Genomic DNA, 19,112 nt, shown 5'->3' with positions numbered 1-19,112 from the left:
AGAAGATGAGGAGAGGAGAAGTCTAAGACTGAGTTCGTTTTGCACGGAGAAGAGAGAGAGAAAAAAGGTATGAAATGTGAAATTAATAAAATAATAGTATACACAGTTACAATAACCATGCATATATGTACGGTTACTGTAGCACATATGTAAATATATATAGTTTTAGAAAGACTGATGTGGAAGATTTTTAGAGCAAAATGTGTAAAATTTGTTGCTTTTTGTATTTTGCAAAGTTTTACATCCACTGATGTGGATGCTCTAACTTTGTACTCTACCCTTTGCAGCCTAATAATAATACTCTTTTTTTTTAATCAATTCCTCTTTGGCTTATATGCCCTGTAGGCCCATGTTTGCTGAAGTTGGATTATCCATAGACTTATAGAACCTTTTTTTTTTTTGTTGAGAAACACACATAGGGTTCTAACACAAAGGCATACTATAACTCTACTCAAAAGAGAATGTAACTTTTAAAGGGGGTGGGGCAAGTTATACTACACACAACATAGGCCTATAGAACTTGGTTGGTATACAAAATCTATTTGTTAACTTAGGATTGGGTTGGTGAACCTTAGCTCATGCAATATTTTTTTGGCTTATCAATTCAGTACTTTATTTTAATATCATTTGGATAATATATTAAATTTCATCTCCTTTTTTTTTTTTTTTTTGGGTATTGATATGATCATAAATTATGGATTATTTTATTATTTTATTTGGGCATAGACGCATAGGTCTAATAACTAAATTATCAATATATATATGCTTCATAAACAAAATGATGGGTGGGTTCCAGTTAGCCCAACTGGTAAAATATTTAATGATTGTATAAGAGATCTGGGGTTCAATCCCCGCCTACACCAAAAATTGATTGGTGTCTTGGTTTGATGATAAAGAGCTATCACCAGGAGCGGTTGCCATAAGTTGAAACTCTCTCTCAAAAATTAAAAAAACAAAAAAAACAAAATGAGGGTATTCCATTAGTTTCTCAAAGCACGTGAAATGGATGTACCGTCCATTGTTTGTCCAAAAGTTCCATGCTATCAAGACTTAAACAAAAAACTTAATGCCCAAAAAACTTGAACTCTCGATCTTCTTGATGTAAAAACAAAGGGGTTCAAACAATTAGACATTTTTTGGGGTTATAAGCAAGAGACTCATACAAATACTAAAATCCTTCCATGAATTAGAATCCTCTCCATTTGTTTTCATAATCGAGAGATCTATTTGATGGTGAAATTTTAAGTCGAATATGGTGTCATGTTATTTAATTTTTTTTTTAGAATGAGATTTTAAAAGCGAGTATTATACACTATTTATGAAAAAGTAGATTTTCATCATAAAAATTGACCCTTTTTTTTATTTCAAAATAGATGAAGAGATCCTTTCCATTTCAAGACAGCCATTAGTGTTGATCATAGCTAACACAATTATATGAATAGGTTGGATTAATATTCAACAATTATCACTTGTGCTTGTTCTACGGAGAAGCCTCCCACAGACATGTAAAATCTAATAATTTCCAAATCTCAACGGATTAAAATATTTAAACAGAAGCCATTTCTAAACCCAACTAAAAAATTCCAAACCTCTATATTACTAGGCCAAATTTGTCATATAACACCAATTTTCAAACAATTTTGTTGGTTAGCAACATTTTTTAGGAAACTAACATCTCGAATCTCTTAGACTCGAGTTCATTGTAGCCACTCGAGTCTTAGAAACTCGTGAGTTCCATGTGCTGGCAGAGTTGAGGTTAAAAATTATTCACGTAGAACTTAAGTATTAAAAACTTAAGTTCCCTAAAGCACAACATTCATCAACAAACCTAGAGAGAAGCAGCAAAACATCAACAAACCCAAAGATCCGGATAAGAAAAAATGAAGGAATTAGAGGAAAACCTTCGTTGGAGCATTTGCCACTACTGCTTGGAGCCCTCGTTGCTTGGGTTCAGTCGTCGTTGCCTCTTGGAGTCTTTGTCGTCGCCACTTAAGTTCAATTTGAGCCGAGGGGTTTGGGTTAGGGAGATCTGGGTTTGTGGGGTTTGCCTTATTCGTGGTTTCTGTTTGGGTTTGATTTCTCTAGTTTGTTATTTCTTCTACGTGGTTTCTGTTTGGATTTTTCCTTCGTGGCATTGTTGTTTCCTCTTCGTTGTTTGGGTTTAATCTTCATGGGTTTGATGTTTGTTCTTCGTGGTTTATGTTTAGGTTTGTTCTTCGTGGTTTTTGTTTGTTATTTCTTTAGGATAGACTCAAGTTCCATGTGAATAATTTTTCCAATTCAGTTTTGCCAGCATGTGGAACTTAGTCTTTTAGACTCGAGTTGGAAAACCCATTAAGCCCAATCAATAGTCAACCTGACATGTATCTGTTCTATACGTAATTAATTAGTATTAATTAATAAAGCTTCTTGTTTCATTACACCCACCCCCCCTCCCCCTCCCAAAAAAAAAAAAAAGAAAAAAGAAGAAGAAGCAAACATAGAAGATTATTTAAGGGAAATTGCGTTTTCTCTTTCTGAAAAAATTGAAGAAAATTATACGCCAAACGCCAAAACAGGGAAATGGCTAAACACGGCTCTTCCTCTTCAAACATGTGTGGTTCGCAGCCCCACGTGGTTCAACTTCCTTAGCTTCAAGGCTTCAACTTCAACGTTCAACCAATTATTGCCCAAACTAAACAGTGAGCTAACCTATTTTCCCTCTCTCTATTGGCCCCACCTTCCCTCCAATCCCAGAGGAGATCCTTTCGAATCTTCTCTTCATCCAAATTCTCTGACTGTTCCTTCTTTCTTTATCCAAACTAACCAGAAAAAGAAAAAAAGAAAAAAAGAAAAATTACACAAATTTTTTTAAAGGAATGAGAGCTTTGAATTCACATTTGGTGCTGATTGATCTGCACACATCATGGCACTCAGCGAACCAAATCCCAACTTCGACTCTCACGTACCTCAAGAACTCCTCAAACTTCATCTCCGCTCTCTCTTCGTCATTTCGTCGAACATGTCGCGCGCGTCCCGGAATAGCTTCGTCGTCGAGACCGGCGGCCCCGGAGATCCGTAGACCGTCCGATCGTTTCTTTCCCGGAAATGGGTCGCCGTCGATTTCGCCGAATTCGGCCTCGACGTCGCGATCGTCGGAGCTCGAGATGTTTCTCGAGTTGCTGCCTCAGAGGATGAGGGGGGAGCTGTTTCAGCACGAGGAGATTGGGGAGCTTATTGAGGTTGTTATGGATTTGGGAAGGCAGCCTCTTGCGAGGTTTCCTTCGGGTGATTGGGTCATCTCGGAGCAACCCGTAAAGCATGAAGATCTAAAGCACGCGATATCTAAGGTGATCAATGTCATTTCCATTGTTTCATTGTTTTTGGAGGTTTGAGCTCATTGGAATTCTTGCATGGAAATAAAAATGCTTCGTTTGTAACGTATTTCATTCGGTGCTTCTGCATTTTAGACTTTTAGAGAGATGGTGACTTAGCTACTAAGACCATTCACTTCAGTATCCTCAAATATTTAGCTAAACTAATCCAAAAAACTCTACTTCTACTTTTACTAGTTTAGCTATCTATTATTTTCATACACATAGTCAGCCTCAATACTTTATCAATATTGAAATTTAATGTACTGAGGATAGAGGCTCATTACATGTAGCAGTGAGACTATCTTTTTTAGAAACTTTAGTTAATTTAGTGAGGCTGATGCACGCTTGTTTTGTTTGAGTTTAGATAAATTTTTGCTGAAATATTAAATTGGTGAGAGTGATGTGAATGCTCTAATATGTGCTTAGAGCACTCTTTTATGTTATATTTAATTGAATGGTCAAATTTTGTGTGATGAGTGATGAGGTTTACTACAAATTTTATTACAAGCTCTAAAAGCTGATGGGTCAGCTTCTAAAAACAAATCAAGAAAAGTAGTAATTAAAAGATAAAAGATTTATTTATTATTTATTGATGTGGCATTAATCACCTACATTTTGACATGTCAGATTATATATATAAAAAAAAAATGCCCTAAGCCATTAGTTTAGAAATTATTTTTAGAAACTTTTTATTAGAAAATAAAAAAGCAATTGATTTTTTTGACTGTATTTTATATTTCCCTTAAAAGTTGGATAAAAAACTTTTTTAATATGATTTATTAACAACTCACCCGTTAACATGACCCATATATAAATTTTATAGTACCTTTGGTATTTCCCTTATGTGATTGGTTGTGCTGATTATTGATGAATAACTTCTTATAATAAATTATTATTCAGATTACATGAGTATGCTGTATTACTTAGGATATTTGTGGGGAGGTGGATGTTTAGAGAGTTTAATGTAAAGTTACTTGATCCTATTAGGTTGGTGATTTTTCGGATGACAACCGTTCGGGTATTAATAATTCTTTACATCGTATAAGTGCTATTCGGAATCGGAAAATGCAAATCATTGGCCTCACTTGCCGGGTTGGTCGTGCTGTATCCGGAAGTGCCGGGATAATACGTGACTTAGTTGAGGGGGGAGGTTCCATCTTAGTCATAGGGCCTCCTGGGGTTGGCAAGACAACCTTGATCAGGTACTTACATTTCTGATGTGTGTAAAATGAAGCTATTGAGTTGATGGTCATTTTGGTAACTGTTTAAAGAATTGATTTTTAATTTCAAACTTTTTGTGTACAATTTTGGTTGATCCATTTTTCATCCTCACCAACAATGCACTCTATATCCTGTCCATGTTTGTACTTGTTGTCTGCTAGAGTGCTTTTTTTTTTTTTGGTTTACATTTTGTTCTTTTTAATGCTTTGGAAGACTAATTTCCCATCATTGGCTTGCCATCATTGTGTTTCTTCATATCCTGTTATAATTTGTTGCTGCATGCTTTTTCATGATAATGATCTCTATTATGTAGTGTTCAAGTTCTTCCATTGGAAGAAGAACACAAAAAGGATGAATTCAAACTTTAATGAGCATTTGAAATTGACGCTTTATTCTATCACGTTTCTTTTATTGTGGCTACAAGCATCAAGAATACACTTGTTTAATATCTGAAGACACTTTGCTTGTGCAGAGAAATTGCTAGAATGTTGGCAGATGAACACAGGAAGCGTGTTGTTATTGTAGACACATCTAATGAGATTGGAGGTGATGGAGATGTTCCTCATGCAGGAATAGGTCGTGCAAGAAGGATGCAAGTTCCTAATGTTCACATGCAGCATAATGTAAGCTTTGAACTCAATTGTATGGTTTGTGTGTTTTCCAAATGTAGCTTTGACAAGTTCTCCTTTTCAGTGATGTTATTTTCTTGGTTGACTTCTATGCAGGTTATGATTGAAGCAGTTGAAAATCATATGCCTCAAACCATTATAATTGATGAAATTGGAACTGAGCTTGAAGCACTGGCAGCTAGTACTATTGCTCAAAGAGGAGTCCAACTAGTTGGAACAGCACATGGAATGACTATAGACAACATAATAAAAAACCCCTCTCTGCAGATCCTTGTTGGTGGCATAGAGGTGCAAAGTGATTCCTTTTGTTTTAATCTACATTCATTCATATGGATTTATAATTAGTAAGGTTAACCCATCTGTTAATCTAAAAAGTGCAAGTTGATCCAGACTGTGGTATCATATCTGAATGAGAATCCATAAAATAAGAAACTTCCACCACAATTTACTTTGTGTGGGAATCTTACCAACTTTAAGCCTTGCTGAGTAAGGAATTTTGATTGATCAAAACTAGTTCTTCATCTAAACACAGAGTGTAACTCTTGGAGATGAGGAAGCGAGGAAGAGGAAAGTGCAGAAGACAATTCTTGAAAGGCAGGGGCCTCCAACATTTACATGTGCTGTTGAGATAATATCTAAAACTGAGTGTCGTGTTCATCACAGATTGGATGCCACAGTAGATGCCATCTTAGCAGGTATTGTGCTTTTTCTATGGAATATTTGAATTGATTCTTATGTAGTATAATGTTCACATACTTGTATGAGGGTTGAAGTTTTTAGGCGAACAGTTAATCTGAAGTTGAATTTTTATTGGGTGATAGGAAAATCTCCTCTCTTTGAAATCCGTCACATGGATGCTGATGATAATGATTCTCTGAAGTTTACTCTGTTACCTGAAAAAAGGCATATAGAAGAATCGAATATGAATGATGGTAAAGATGTAAGTTCTGACATAGAGTCTGATGAGGAAGAAGTAGGTCATCCACCCAGTTGGTCTAAAAAACAGAGCACTAGTATATTTGTGAAGAAGCGGAGCTCACCAGTGTGTGTCTATACTTACAAGGTAAATTCCTCAAGTTTACATCTGCATTCATTTTTCTCCTGGTTCTCTCACTATAAATTTCAGTCAATAATACATGGAGGAATATTGAATCTACATTCATTGAAGATGAGATTGTTGTAAAAATAATTCCCAATTTAGAAGTTATTGGTTTATTCCTTGTTTCAGAAGCTGCCTATGCTTAGTAAAAATGTTTGACATCATTTGGGACTTAAGATGTCATAAAGCCATTTTGAAGCTGCATAATTTTTTATACTTGAAAAACTATCTGAGGCAGAAGACTTGTTATGAAACTTCTCATTTTATTTTTGGTTGGAATGTCTTCAGATCCTTGATGCTGATCTTCTACAAGTAGCAACAGTAATGGGGCTTGAGGATGAAATAGATGTAACTGATGACATTGGAACCGCGGATGCAATTTTGGCGTCCAGTTCTGAAATGAAGCAGAACCCATGGATCCGTGGTATAGCAAAATTCCATCAGTTGCCTGTATTTGTTATCAAGGTAACTCTTGTTGCTTTATCTATTTTGCAAACAAATTAGATTAAAGTTCCACCTAGCAGATAATTTAACATTTGTTGTTGCAGTCAAATACCATGGCACAAATGGTCAAGGCAGTTCGCATGATCTTCGAAATGGAATCATTTTCCTCAGTATCAAAGCAACCATTCAATAATTTGTTTGACATTGAAATTGAAGATGATGCCCCAAAAAGAAAACCATCCCTAGAAGAGATTGATGCATTGGAGGTGCAAATCCTTTCTCACTGCATATTTTCCATTTCGGTTTTCATCTGTTCAGAAACGTTTCAATTTAGCTGATCCTTTTAAAGTCTTAATGGAGTAACTGTTTGTTGGTCAAAATACATAATCTGAGAGTGAAGATGTATATATCCAATACATGAGACACACTCTTCACTTACACGGTCACTAAAAACAACAATTCCACTTTTAACTTTTAAAGTAATCTTACCATGTGTAAATTGTAATAGCTTGCAAATGTTTAATTGTTAGTACTCTTTCATTCTTTTCTGACAGGAGGTTCTACTTGCAATTGAGTATATTGTGATTCCTGGGGGAGAACCAGTGGAGCTTCTTCCTAGACGCTCTGAAATTATTGCCCGGCAGCTTGAGCTTGTGGAAAGCTATCAGTTGGCTGCTGAGAACTCAGGTACCGAGCTTAATCCAAGGCTGCAGATTCTCCCTCAAAGGTTAAGCAAGAAAAATTTACCCAAATCCCCTAAATCTCATTCAAGTTTTCGAAAAGAAGCAGATTCTAGACCATTAACTCGCAGTGGCAGAGGTACAAGTGTTACTAGGCTGCCCCTTTTGCCAGAATAATATGACCATGTCTCCAATTGTAACACATTCAATCATTGGTTGACTAGTGTGTCATTTCACGCACACATGCAAATTATGAATCTCATACCATGTAATTATTTGACTGTCAAATATGTGATGCAATTTGTATTCATTTCCCAAATATGAAATGCGCTTTTTACCCTGTTTTGTGTCTTTTTTTTTGACCTAGTGAAATGGGTGATTCATAAGCATATCTTTCCTTTACCCTTCTTTCCAAGGAAGAGGAATAAATACTGCTCCACTTTATTTAGATATGTTAAAAAATAAGATGTAAAAGAGAAAAAATGACAAAACAACATATAATTATCAAAATAAGACAGACCATTAAAACATATTAGACTCATCACACATGCTTTGTACATGTAATGAGGCTCTTTTCTTTAGATATATATATATATATATATATATATATATATATATATATATTTTTAATAGGAACTTGGGGTAGGGTTTTTATTTATTTTTATTTATTTAGGAACATGAGGTAGTTTTGGTTGTGTAGATGGGGTAGTGAGAAGTTTTATAAAACATGGGGTAGTTTATAGACATGGATAGATTTTTTGTTTTTAATTTTTGTCAATTTATAGTTCTAACCTCATTTTTGTTTTTAAGAATAAGGATAAGTTAATTAAATTAGGGGTATTTTTGGAAGTAAAAAAAACAATAACTAACTTTCTAAATCATTTTAATATATAGAGGTAAAATTTTTCATAAAAATACATTTATAATGAATGGGACTATTTAAGCTGCATTAAAACAATATTAAATTTGGGTCACTTCCCCTATCAAAAAGAGGGGGAGTGATTTTCCAGACTTTGGAACTGGATGATAAAAATTTTCGGCTCAAACATGTTAAACAGAGACTAGAATCTAGAATATGCAAAGCTAGGAAAATGTTATTTGATTATATAACCTCCAGAAAGAACCTTTAATCTAATCACCATCCAATGAACCGTATTTATACCCATAACCAACAAATAGATGGACACATTTATTATGGAAATCTAAAATCGAATTCCGGTTAATTGAGCATTTCCACATTAATTTCTTGCACCAGAGAAATAGAGCCGGCTCTAGCATTGCAAGTCCACAATCTTCAATCTGGTGATAAAACTTCCGCAATTTATTGGAATGTGACCTTTGAAGAAAAGAAATGACTACCAAATGTGCCTCACATAATTGTGTGCCCTTAACAACTTCTACCGCATTCGTGATAGTCTTTTTATTTTTTTATAATCATAGTGATACAATCTAAACATATGCACTTTTTAAATTCCGGCTTGTTGTATTGGGATAACCCTCCTAAAGGCAAGTCACATTACTTTTAACCATATATTAGAAAAAATAATGTTGAAGTATACCATTTTCATCCCATCTACATATCTCCATAAGAATGAATCTTACATCAGTATCCATACAACTCTCTAAAAAACAGAAAACAAATACAGTATCCATAAAAATGAATCTTACAGCAGTACACATACAGCTCTCTAAAAAATATGAATCTTACAACAGTATCCATAGATTCCATGCAACTCTCTAAAATATAATTTTACAATGACCACAAAATTTCCAAAGCTGGACTTTTTAGTCCACTTTAGAATCTCCCCCAATTTCTAATTAAAAGCAATTGGGCTTTACATACATACCACTCCTCTTCTCTTTCTCAATTTTCTGCCAAACTTTCCCAAAGATCCATCCCCCAACCATTTATCATCAACACCAAATGTCTGAAAAAGCAGCCCACAGCTGATTCAAATAAAAATAATAATCAATAATAAATCTGAAATATAATGGACTCAGAGCCAATCACTTGGACTAACAGAAGGCTTGTTGCAGCTCTGTCTTCCATCTTTGATATAGCTAAATGGTCCAAAGATTCGACAATGTTTAAAATTTTCAAATTTCTTGTAAACTGACTACTTTGAAATCTCATCCCAAAAACAAAACAAACAAAAAAACCATGGTTTTAAATACAAGAATGGTCAAAGAACCTGAAAAGGGATCGGTTCCTGGTTTTTACTAGACCGGTTTAGGGCTTAGTTCCCAGTTGAACCATCTGGTCTGGTTTAAACCTCAAGTAATTTTGTACTAAAAAGTCCACCTAAACCATGCATTTCAATGGAAGATAATTCTGAACACCATCCAAACAAGAATCAAGATTGGTTTTTTCTAACATGCAACCCAACCCAGTGATCCCATTGGGTGGGTGGTTTCACCATACCCATCGGTCAGTAGCGGGTCAATATGTGACCAACCTGAACTGACCCACGAACACCTATTCAAGTCTATCAATTCAGTGTATATTCATGTATGTGTGTGTGCACACGTGTGTCTTGGAGAGAGAGAGAGAGAGAGAGCAGCTTACTATTGTTTTAAATGAACTTAAACTGCTCAACCATTTATTCAATTTGGAAGCCTTCATTCCCTGCAAATCCAATATACAGTGTCCCTGTGAATCATTTGAAATTTAACATATTCAAACATCCGTGCTTTTTTATGCAGGATGAGGCTAAAAAAAAAAAAAAACCAGAGATGCATACACAAGTAATGCCCAAATGGGATATTTATCAATGGGATCATCATGTAATCAAGGTGACATGAGCAGGGAATACTTAGATTTGAAGTTTATATCAGGTATCATCTTTTATAGAAAAGGAAACCATACCACTATGATGAAATTCTTCCAAATAAGATCCCACTGAAAATAATAGCACCAAACCACTTGTTGGAAACAAATCTGAAAACAAGCAAAGACAATTCAATACAAAAGATGAGCTGGTAGTGGTCAAAGATCAACAAAGAAGAAAGAGAACTTCTTAAAACAAACTAAATTGAGACTCATTATTAATTATTTTTATAAGTAAATTGTCTTAAAATAAAATTACGCACTTCCTATTGCAATCAGCACGTGATGATAGGTCAACCGTCCATATCTGCCAAGCTAATTGTCCAGATGCAGCTGTCAGAAATGCATAATATGGCCACCCTGCTCCACAATTTTTTCCCCCAAAAAAAAAAGACTATAAGCCAAGTACTTTTAAGAGGAAATTGCAAATACAGAAAAATAGAAATACCAATCCCAAAATTAAATCCATTATAAGCACAATTGTTAACACAGAGTAATATAGAGCACATACCAATCCCAGCATTATATCCACAGAGGGCAAGACTACTGATGGATGCTATTCCAAACCCAGTAATCCACTCCTCAGTTGAATCCCCAAATCTCAAAGCTGTAGATTTAACACCCACTTTCAAATCATCTTCTTTATCCTGAATGCATGTTAACAGCATTATTTATTAGATAGTAAGGAGAAGTGCTATTACTCAACCCAGCAGATCTTGGAAACCACAAACCCTTAAATTATAGTAATTATTTCTGATCAAGAAAGCCACAACAGATTAAGTTTCTTCTTACCAATAAATTACACCATAAGATAAAAAACAATGAATAAAAAATTTAGATTTTTTTTTTTTTTGATGTGAAAATTTTAGATTTAATAATTAATTTGGTCCTCCAACTATTGGGTAAAGAGAAATTTGGCCCCTCAACTATTAATTCTTTCAATTTAGTCCCTCAACTTTCAAAATCAAGTCAATTTCATCCTTGCATTTCCTATCTGTTTAAATTTTAATGAAATAATAGTTGAAATTGATTGGAGTTCAAAATTTTTACACTTTCTATCATAACCTTTTAACTTGTGCTCCATTTTTCACATTAACTATATTCATTAAAATTTTAAAGGATAGTAAAATCAAGGATGAAATTGACTTAGTTTTGAAAGTTTGAGGATTAAATTGGTACAATTAATAGCTGAGAGGCTAATTTGAAACAATCAATGGTTGAGGGGATCAAATTGAACCTTACCCTATAGTTGGGAGGACCAAATTCGTTATTTAACCAAAAATTTAAAATTCAAACAAGTTTTTTCAAAACTAAAAAAAAAAAAAAATTCTAGTTTTTCAATGCCATTCTCTTTTTAATGTTTAAAGGTTATATAACTAAAAGTATTATTAGCTGAGGATGTATAGTAGATACAACCAGAGCAACAAAGAAGGTGCATATGCATTAACCAAAAACTAACAATGGAACCCCCTTAAAACAATACATAAAAACTGTCTACTTCATAGTAATAAAAAATATGGAAGTGCTGAATGCTAGATGAAATCAAAATAATAATGGCTCTTATGCAAATATGCAAACTAAAATAGTCCACTTTCTTCAGCCTAGATGAGATTAAGGGAACACCAAGATAACAATTTATCTGTCAAAGAAAAGAGCAAAAAATAAAGTAAAATAAAATACAACTGACAAAAACCATGAGAAAAGACTTTGTCCTAAGAAATCTTGTTCTAAATGGCTCCTACAAGTCAATACAGTGACATGGAGCAATTGGAGAGAAAGAGGCAAAAGGAAATGAGATCACAATCTCGAAAAGATATATAATAGTACCTGATGTGCATATATCGTATCATACACAAGAGTCCAAAATACTCCAGAAATGTACAATGGGAGCACTATAGCTGGATCCAGACTTCCTTTAACCGCAGCCCAGCCTAATAGAGCACCCCAGTTAAAGGTCAAACCTAGATAGGCTTGAGGCTGCAGTGACAAAGTTGTACTTAATCAGAATATTAGTTATACTTCATGAAATTGATCATCAAATGAAAGAAAGAAACAATGTTATACTTGCATATGTTAGCAGAAACAGACATGTAAACATCATTACCCAAAATGTAAACCTCTTCATAAGAGGATAGGAGAAGACTAGCAACAAGGATGAAGCCCCCAAAATGCAGCTGGTAGAAATAAATGAGCCACATTAATTTGATTAGATTTACAAAGAAAATTTGTAAAAGAAAAATGAGAAGAAGAAGAAAATTCACAATTTACACAAAAAAACTGTTGTCCCTTCGCAGCATTGTTTAACTAGGTTTCACAAAGAGAGTAAAAAAGTAGAATTAAGACCTTGAAAACAAACTTGAAACCATTCAGTTTGGAAAGCTGATAAACTCATTGCTAGCTTCCACCAGATCAATGATCAGAGTAAATTATCATTGCAATGATTTTGATTTATTTCACAAAGTGCTTAAGCTTTAAAATTGCATCAATGCTCTCTTCCTTCACAAAACGCAACGAGAACACCCTTTTCTGGAATTTGATAGTTCACCATTGAACACACTGGAGTGTGCATTCAACTATGTTCTGTTTTAGAATTCTTAGATTTATTGAATCTGAGATTGTAAATTTTTGGGAGTGGTTTGGTACACAATATATTTGAACAATCACCTCTTTTGAATAAATTTATAACTTACCAAAACAAAGTATAATTCTAGTAGTGCAAACCTATCTCCCATATGGTGCTGAACACTAATGGCTCACATGGTCAGAAAACTACATTAGATTGTTGAAATAGAAATTTAATGTCGTAGATCAAAGTATTTACGTGCATTAAAAGAAAAAAGAAAGTATTTACATGCAAGCAAGCTAAAAGTTTGCATGGCGGGTTGTACATGCTTAGTAAACCAAGTTGAATCTTGTTCTAACTTTTGAATTTGACAAAATATTCATCGATTTGCCAAAAACTTTATATTGATGGTGAATAAGACGTAAGATTACATTAATTGCATTGGTAGTTTTATGCATATTTGTTGCCTAACCATGCTATCAATTTTCGCTCTACAGAAATAAGTCTAAAAGGTAAAAATATAAATTCATTTTAGGAACATTTGTTGAAATGAAGCAACAAATCCCACTGATTGTTTTTGTGGAATCCTGCTCAAATGATGACTTGATAGCTCTCAATTCAGAAAACAAAATGGTCACAAATGTTGCAAAAGTTGGTGATTCATCAGAGTAACTCAAGTAAGGCAGATTAAAACAACACTAACCTATAATGATTCAATTGAAGGAGAATCCCAAGACCCAAAAGCAATTGAAACCCAAGAAAACAAAGCCCTTGAAATGGTGACAAAATACCACTTGCAACTGGTCGCAACTTTGTACGTTCCACCTGCATCACAGAGAGTTCTTTTATAAAAACACTCTAGTTGAAGGAAGAATGATCTATCGAGATTCAGATCAAAATATCCTTAAGTTTCATTTTGTTATCAATCATATAAAGATAAGGAACAGTTGTACGGATGGGAGTGTCAATTAACAAGGACTAAAGAACTATAAAATAAAGGGAAAATTTAACTGATGCTTTGATTTAGGAAATAATTTTAGAAATTTTTTATGGAAAAAGAAAAAAGTAATTTATTTATTTATTTATTTTAATTTTTAATAACTTTTTATGTTTCCTATAAAAGTGTCAAATTTTCTTAAAATGGTCTATTAACAAATTTTCTTAAGACACCCGTTAACTAGACCCTAAAATAAATGCCAAAACCTAATATTTTTCTAAAATCCAATCATGTGGTTTGAATTTTCAAGGCACTAAATCACATGCATAGAAAAAAAAAAATAAGTATTAATTTTTTTTAAGGTAGGTCATTGATGTTAAAACCATTGATAACATAGTTATAGGGGTGTTAATGTTCGACCCAACCCGTGAACACGACATGAATCCGACACGGGTTTTTTCGAGTTAAGGTTGGATCTTAATGGGTTTGGGTTATAAACAGGTCGACTTGAAAGCGACACGATAAGAAACATGTCATAAGCGGGTCAACTCGCATAACTCGCAATAGACACGTTTGACACGCCAATTTATTTGTGTCAACCTGAAATGACTCACTTAACACAATCCGTTTAACTCGTATAACAAATAAATATTTATTTTATTTTAGATTTGTCAAATACCTTTTATATCCAACATATATTTTAAATTTAAAAAAAAAAGTGAGTAATTACAAAAATTTACAAGGGATATAACTGAAAATTGAAACTTTACAGACCCTAGAACTACTAATACTTTTCTTTTTCTTTTTTTTTTTGGCATAGAACTTGTACAAATGAAATTGGATGAGCTTGTGGAAGATGTTATAAATTTGGACATCAACAAAGAATCTATAGATGATAATATTGTCATAGTCAGGATTAGTCTACTGTTTACTCAAATTCTATCAATATTGATACTTAGCACTTGACGAGTTCCAATGATATTATATTTTTGTTGAACTAAGTTATTTTATTTTTTGTTAAACTTAATTATTTTGAATTTGGGTTGAAGTGTATACATTTCTTTTGGAGTGTAAAGAACTTATTTTCTAGATGAATGTTATATTTTTGTTGAACTATATTATTTTGAATGTGGGTTGAAGACTTGAAGTGTATGCACTATTTTTTGGGATGTAAAAAAAATTATTTCTAGATGGATGTTATATTTAATATTATGTAGGTTGAAATGGGTTGTGTTACATTCGTGTCAACCTAACATGACTCGTTTATTATGCGTATCAAATGGGTTGGGTCAAGTCAACCCGCCTTATTAATAGGTCAGGTTAGAGTTGAAGGATCGTGACACGATTATTAAATGGGTCGGATTAGGGTTGAACAATTTAGTCAAATATCCCTACCTTGACACGACATGAACTCGACACGCTAATTCGAATTGACACTCCGGCATAGTCAAAGGCATCCTAAAGATCTAGTCGTCCTAGAGAAAATATTTGTTGATTCACTTAATTGAGTGCTATGGTATACCGTATACATCAAGTAGCATCAATGGTACATGAACATAGGCCAACTGCCGACTATAGAATGCATAAATATTAAAATTATTACTTAATTAGGAAAACGAAGATTGAGTTCAAAAGATCATTTAACCCTCCGTTAAACTCTCACTCTCGTGCCAATAACCCATTGATACCATCTGGAAGCACATCCAAATTATCCAATAGTGAAAGAATTCACTCTATCTCATGCCAAGAAACCCTCTTCTAAGTGTGGTGTTTTGGATGGCTGAAATTTTTATTCCAAAAGGCTAAATTTAATTCTAATTAGTGCTTTCATATAATAAAAGTGTGCCAATGTATTTCAGTCATTTTGCTAGCTACCTAGCCCTGACGATTTTTTTTGATCTCTATTGCTCTCTCTTTGGTCTATATGTTATGTGGGTTTTCTCTACATTACTTGTACATGTACTTGCAAAATGACAATACTTAAAGCTCAAGCTCAGAACCACCCACCACAAACATAAAATGAAAAATTGCATCATATGATACTACCTTTGTATCAATGTCGCGATCGATGAGGTCATTTACGGTGCATCCAGCACCCCTAAAAATCAAAGATACACAGCCAAACAGCAACATCATCTTAAAATCAGGCAAATTTCTCGGAATTGCCGCCAAGCCAATCGACCTGAACCAAACCAATTCCACATGAAATGAATTGTATATTTATCCAATTCATTGAATTGAAAGCAATCAAGCATTTTTTTTTTTTTTTGTTTACTTACCACATACAAGGCCAAGCAAGGAGCCAAGTCCCAATGGGCTTATCGAGGCGAGCGAGACGAGCATAAGGTTGAACATGCTTCGGCAAATACAAGTCAATCCAAGAAGAAGACACCACCACCTCTACCGCGGCCGCCTTGGATCGATCACCATCATCATTGTTCTTTTCCTCGACGCTGCTTGTTGAAATGTGGGCAAAGGATCGAAAATCCCGACCGAATTTGAAAACTTCAGAGGTGGGAGTGAAGGTGTTGGGATAATTAGGATTAGTGATTGGGATTTTGTAAAAGGTAGTAGGAGGAGGAGGAGGAGGAGGAGAAGATAAGGGATTGAAGATGGAGCGAGCGAGATAGAAGGAAGAAGAAGAAAGAGAGGATTTCTGAAGCCTACGCATACGCAATGCTCCGCCCGCCAAATACCGCGCCATTTTTGTTCCTCTGCATAGACGGTGTTTGGTAAGGAATTTTAAACCTTTATAACGGTAATTATACAGGAATACAAATAGAAACTCAGTAAAAAAAAACTAGCTTTTGAGGCATGCGCGTACTCGTATGTGTGTTCAGAGGCTTAGAGCATTTATTATGATTTAAGATTATTACATTTTCAATGAAAAAAAAAAAAAAAAAACTAAGAGTGTGATGAAATTTATTTTTTACAATAATTTCTTAGATAACAACTACTTCATGTGAGGTTTGAATTATACAATAATTCTTGTAAAGTCTTCTACTCAAACTTATCTAATATTTCATTGCAATATGCCCTATTATACATACATCAACCTGAGAGAGAGATGAGTAATAGTTTATTTATTTATTTATTTATTTTTTGAGCAAAAGACGATAAGAGATGAGTAATTATTAAATTTAAGGTTATTATTACTTTGAAATTTGAATAAACCAAATATTTTAATTAATTTTTTTTTTTTTAAAAAAGAGCAAACTTTATAATTTTGTTGGTGCAAAGTGTATGTTTCCCATTCATTCTCTAACTCATATATAAATAAATGAATAAGGACCTTTTTTTTAGAGAAAAGATAGAATATATTGAATATCAAACAAAGAAAAATGTATAGAAAGTATGATCCCCGGCATAGCAAACACCTAGCCTGAGAAAAATAGAAAAAGAAATAACTTTTGAAATACAGTCAAAAGAACTAATAACCAAAAAACTACATCCCGGAAGCAGCAACTTATGAATGTTTTTGGGAAGTAGCCAAAGACATTGGCGGCTTCACATGTAGTTTAAGGTGGTCAAGACCACCCTGACTTGGCAAAACAATTAATTGTTATATGTAAATTTTAAAAAATTTATAATTTTATTATCCTTAAAAAATATTTGTGACCACCCTAAAATTTTTTAGACCCAATATAATTAACTTTTTGACGAAATTTGGCAACAAACTTGATTGTAGACTTCCCCTCAAAAAAAAAAAAAAAAACTTAATTGTAGACTAAAACTATAACTTCACTCAATATTTTTTTATTGGATGTGAATTGTGAAAAATTCACCATTGGATTACATTTTCTTCTTATATCCTCCATACTTGCAAATTTTCAAGAAAATCAAAGATCAATAGTTACGTCATCAATCAAATATTTAAATTTTGAGTTTTTGTAGTCTAAAATTACATAAAAATTTAAGTTTATAGATCAAATAATAAATAACATCCAATTGACATGAAATTTGACATGTGTTTTAAGAAAATAAAGAACATACAATTCAATGGTTAGATTTTCAAAATATATAATCACGTTAATTTGTTTAGTGAGAGTTGTAGTCTTAGGCTACAACTAAGTTTGTAGCCAAACTTTATTTTTAAATTTTGGCCACTTTAACAATATAATAGGTCCTTAAAAACAAAAAGAAAAATCCCAATAAATTTTTGAAAGAGATGTAACTTGCAACATTAATAATGAGATTATCATGCAAAGATTTCAAAATAAGAAAATTCCTATAAGAAAATTGTCAAACTGTGTGTGTTTTGGTCAATATATAAAGTTTTCTTTTTATTAAATTTTGGTCAATAATGACCACCCTTAAAAATAATCCTATAGCCGCCACTAGCCAAAGAATGACTTTTTTTTTTTTTAACAATTTGATTATATATATATTTATATATATAAACAAACGAAAGCAAAAACACAGCAAAAACACAAAGCAAATATGAAATATCGCAAAATCAATTGAAACTATGAATTGAAACTTAAAACCAATAGTAATCAAACAAATATGAAAATTGAAAGTTAGAACCAATAATAATCAAACCTAAACTAAAAGAGAACTCTCTAGGAATAAGTCTTTACCTCTTCGTGTGGCTTTTTCTCTGCTTTATAGGTTTTGGTTTTTTCGTGTGGCTTGGATTCTCCAAAGCCCAAGTAAAAACATAGAGTACACCCAAAATTTATGTGAAAACTTCACACCTTTAAGTGCCTCATAGATGGTGCACTCCAAATATCAATCACACTTGACTTGTCACCATTGATTTTGTCCTAGTCCTACTTGAATATCAAAATCTAGTCCACCAAATTCTAAACTACCTTCAACCTATTCCACTTACATAAAAATAAAAAAACTCACCAGCCATCATTAACTATTTCCACACAAAAATTCCTAAAAATTGAGACTAGGAAAACGAAAAAAGAAAACAGCATTGAAACATAGTCTATACGCATTGATCATCAATACCCAAAACATTTTCCCACATTTACTAAAACAGATTCACAAAAAAGATGTCTAACCATTTCACATTGCACCATTCCTAATCAAATTTGATTTATTTTCACAAATTCTCTCTGTTTCACTAATTTCCTCATATCCAATTTCATAATCTCTTCTCTCTTACATGAACAAAACACATAGAAATAAAAACAACCCAAAAAAGAAAAGGATAAAAACAACAAAGAAACCAGGAAGAAGATAAGTTTGGTTCATGAAAATTGCAAGTTTTTAAAGCGAAAACTGTTGGATGATTACCTAGGAATGGGACGAGAAGAAGAGGAACAACATTGGAGGAGTAGTGGTGATGACTGAAGAAGAACTTGTACCATTTCTTTTTTTGTTTTTCTTTTTTAAAGGTTTA

General features: G+C 33.4%; 1 protein-coding gene and 1 pseudogene across 1 annotated transcript; one reads left to right on the top strand and one right to left on the bottom strand.

Moving 5' to 3' along the window:
* Positions 1–2,583: 2,583 nt before the first annotated feature.
* Positions 2,584–7,771, top strand: LOC115957258 (uncharacterized protein ycf45-like). Its single transcript, XM_031075458.1, has 9 exons — positions 2,584–3,329; positions 4,344–4,558; positions 5,050–5,200; positions 5,303–5,494; positions 5,739–5,901; positions 6,028–6,269; positions 6,594–6,770; positions 6,854–7,015; positions 7,304–7,771. Exons 1-9 carry the CDS (start codon positions 2,859–2,861, stop codon positions 7,604–7,606), a joined length of 2,076 nt encoding a protein of 691 aa, XP_030931318.1. The 5' UTR covers positions 2,584–2,858; the 3' UTR covers positions 7,607–7,771.
* Positions 7,772–10,000: 2,229 nt separating this feature from the next.
* Positions 10,001–16,460, bottom strand: LOC115955142 (annotated as a pseudogene).
* Positions 16,461–19,112: the final 2,652 nt, after the last annotated feature.

Source organism: Quercus lobata, chromosome 8 (assembly GCF_001633185.2).
Source record: "Quercus lobata isolate SW786 chromosome 8, ValleyOak3.0 Primary Assembly, whole genome shotgun sequence".
Classification (NCBI taxonomy): domain Eukaryota; kingdom Viridiplantae; phylum Streptophyta; class Magnoliopsida; order Fagales; family Fagaceae; genus Quercus; species Quercus lobata.
This window is presented reverse-complemented; position numbering and strand designations above follow the sequence as displayed.

Coding starts and splice junctions, on each gene's coding strand:
- LOC115957258 (XM_031075458.1), top strand. CDS start 2,859: ATGAGAGCTTTGAATTCACATTTGGTGCTGATTGATCTGCACACATCA. Junction 5,201..5,302: donor ATGTTCACATGCAGCATAAT/GTAAGCTTTGAA, acceptor ACTTCTATGCAG/GTTATGATTGAAGCAGTTGA. Junction 7,016..7,303: donor AAGAGATTGATGCATTGGAG/GTGCAAATCCTT, acceptor CTTTTCTGACAG/GAGGTTCTACTTGCAATTGA.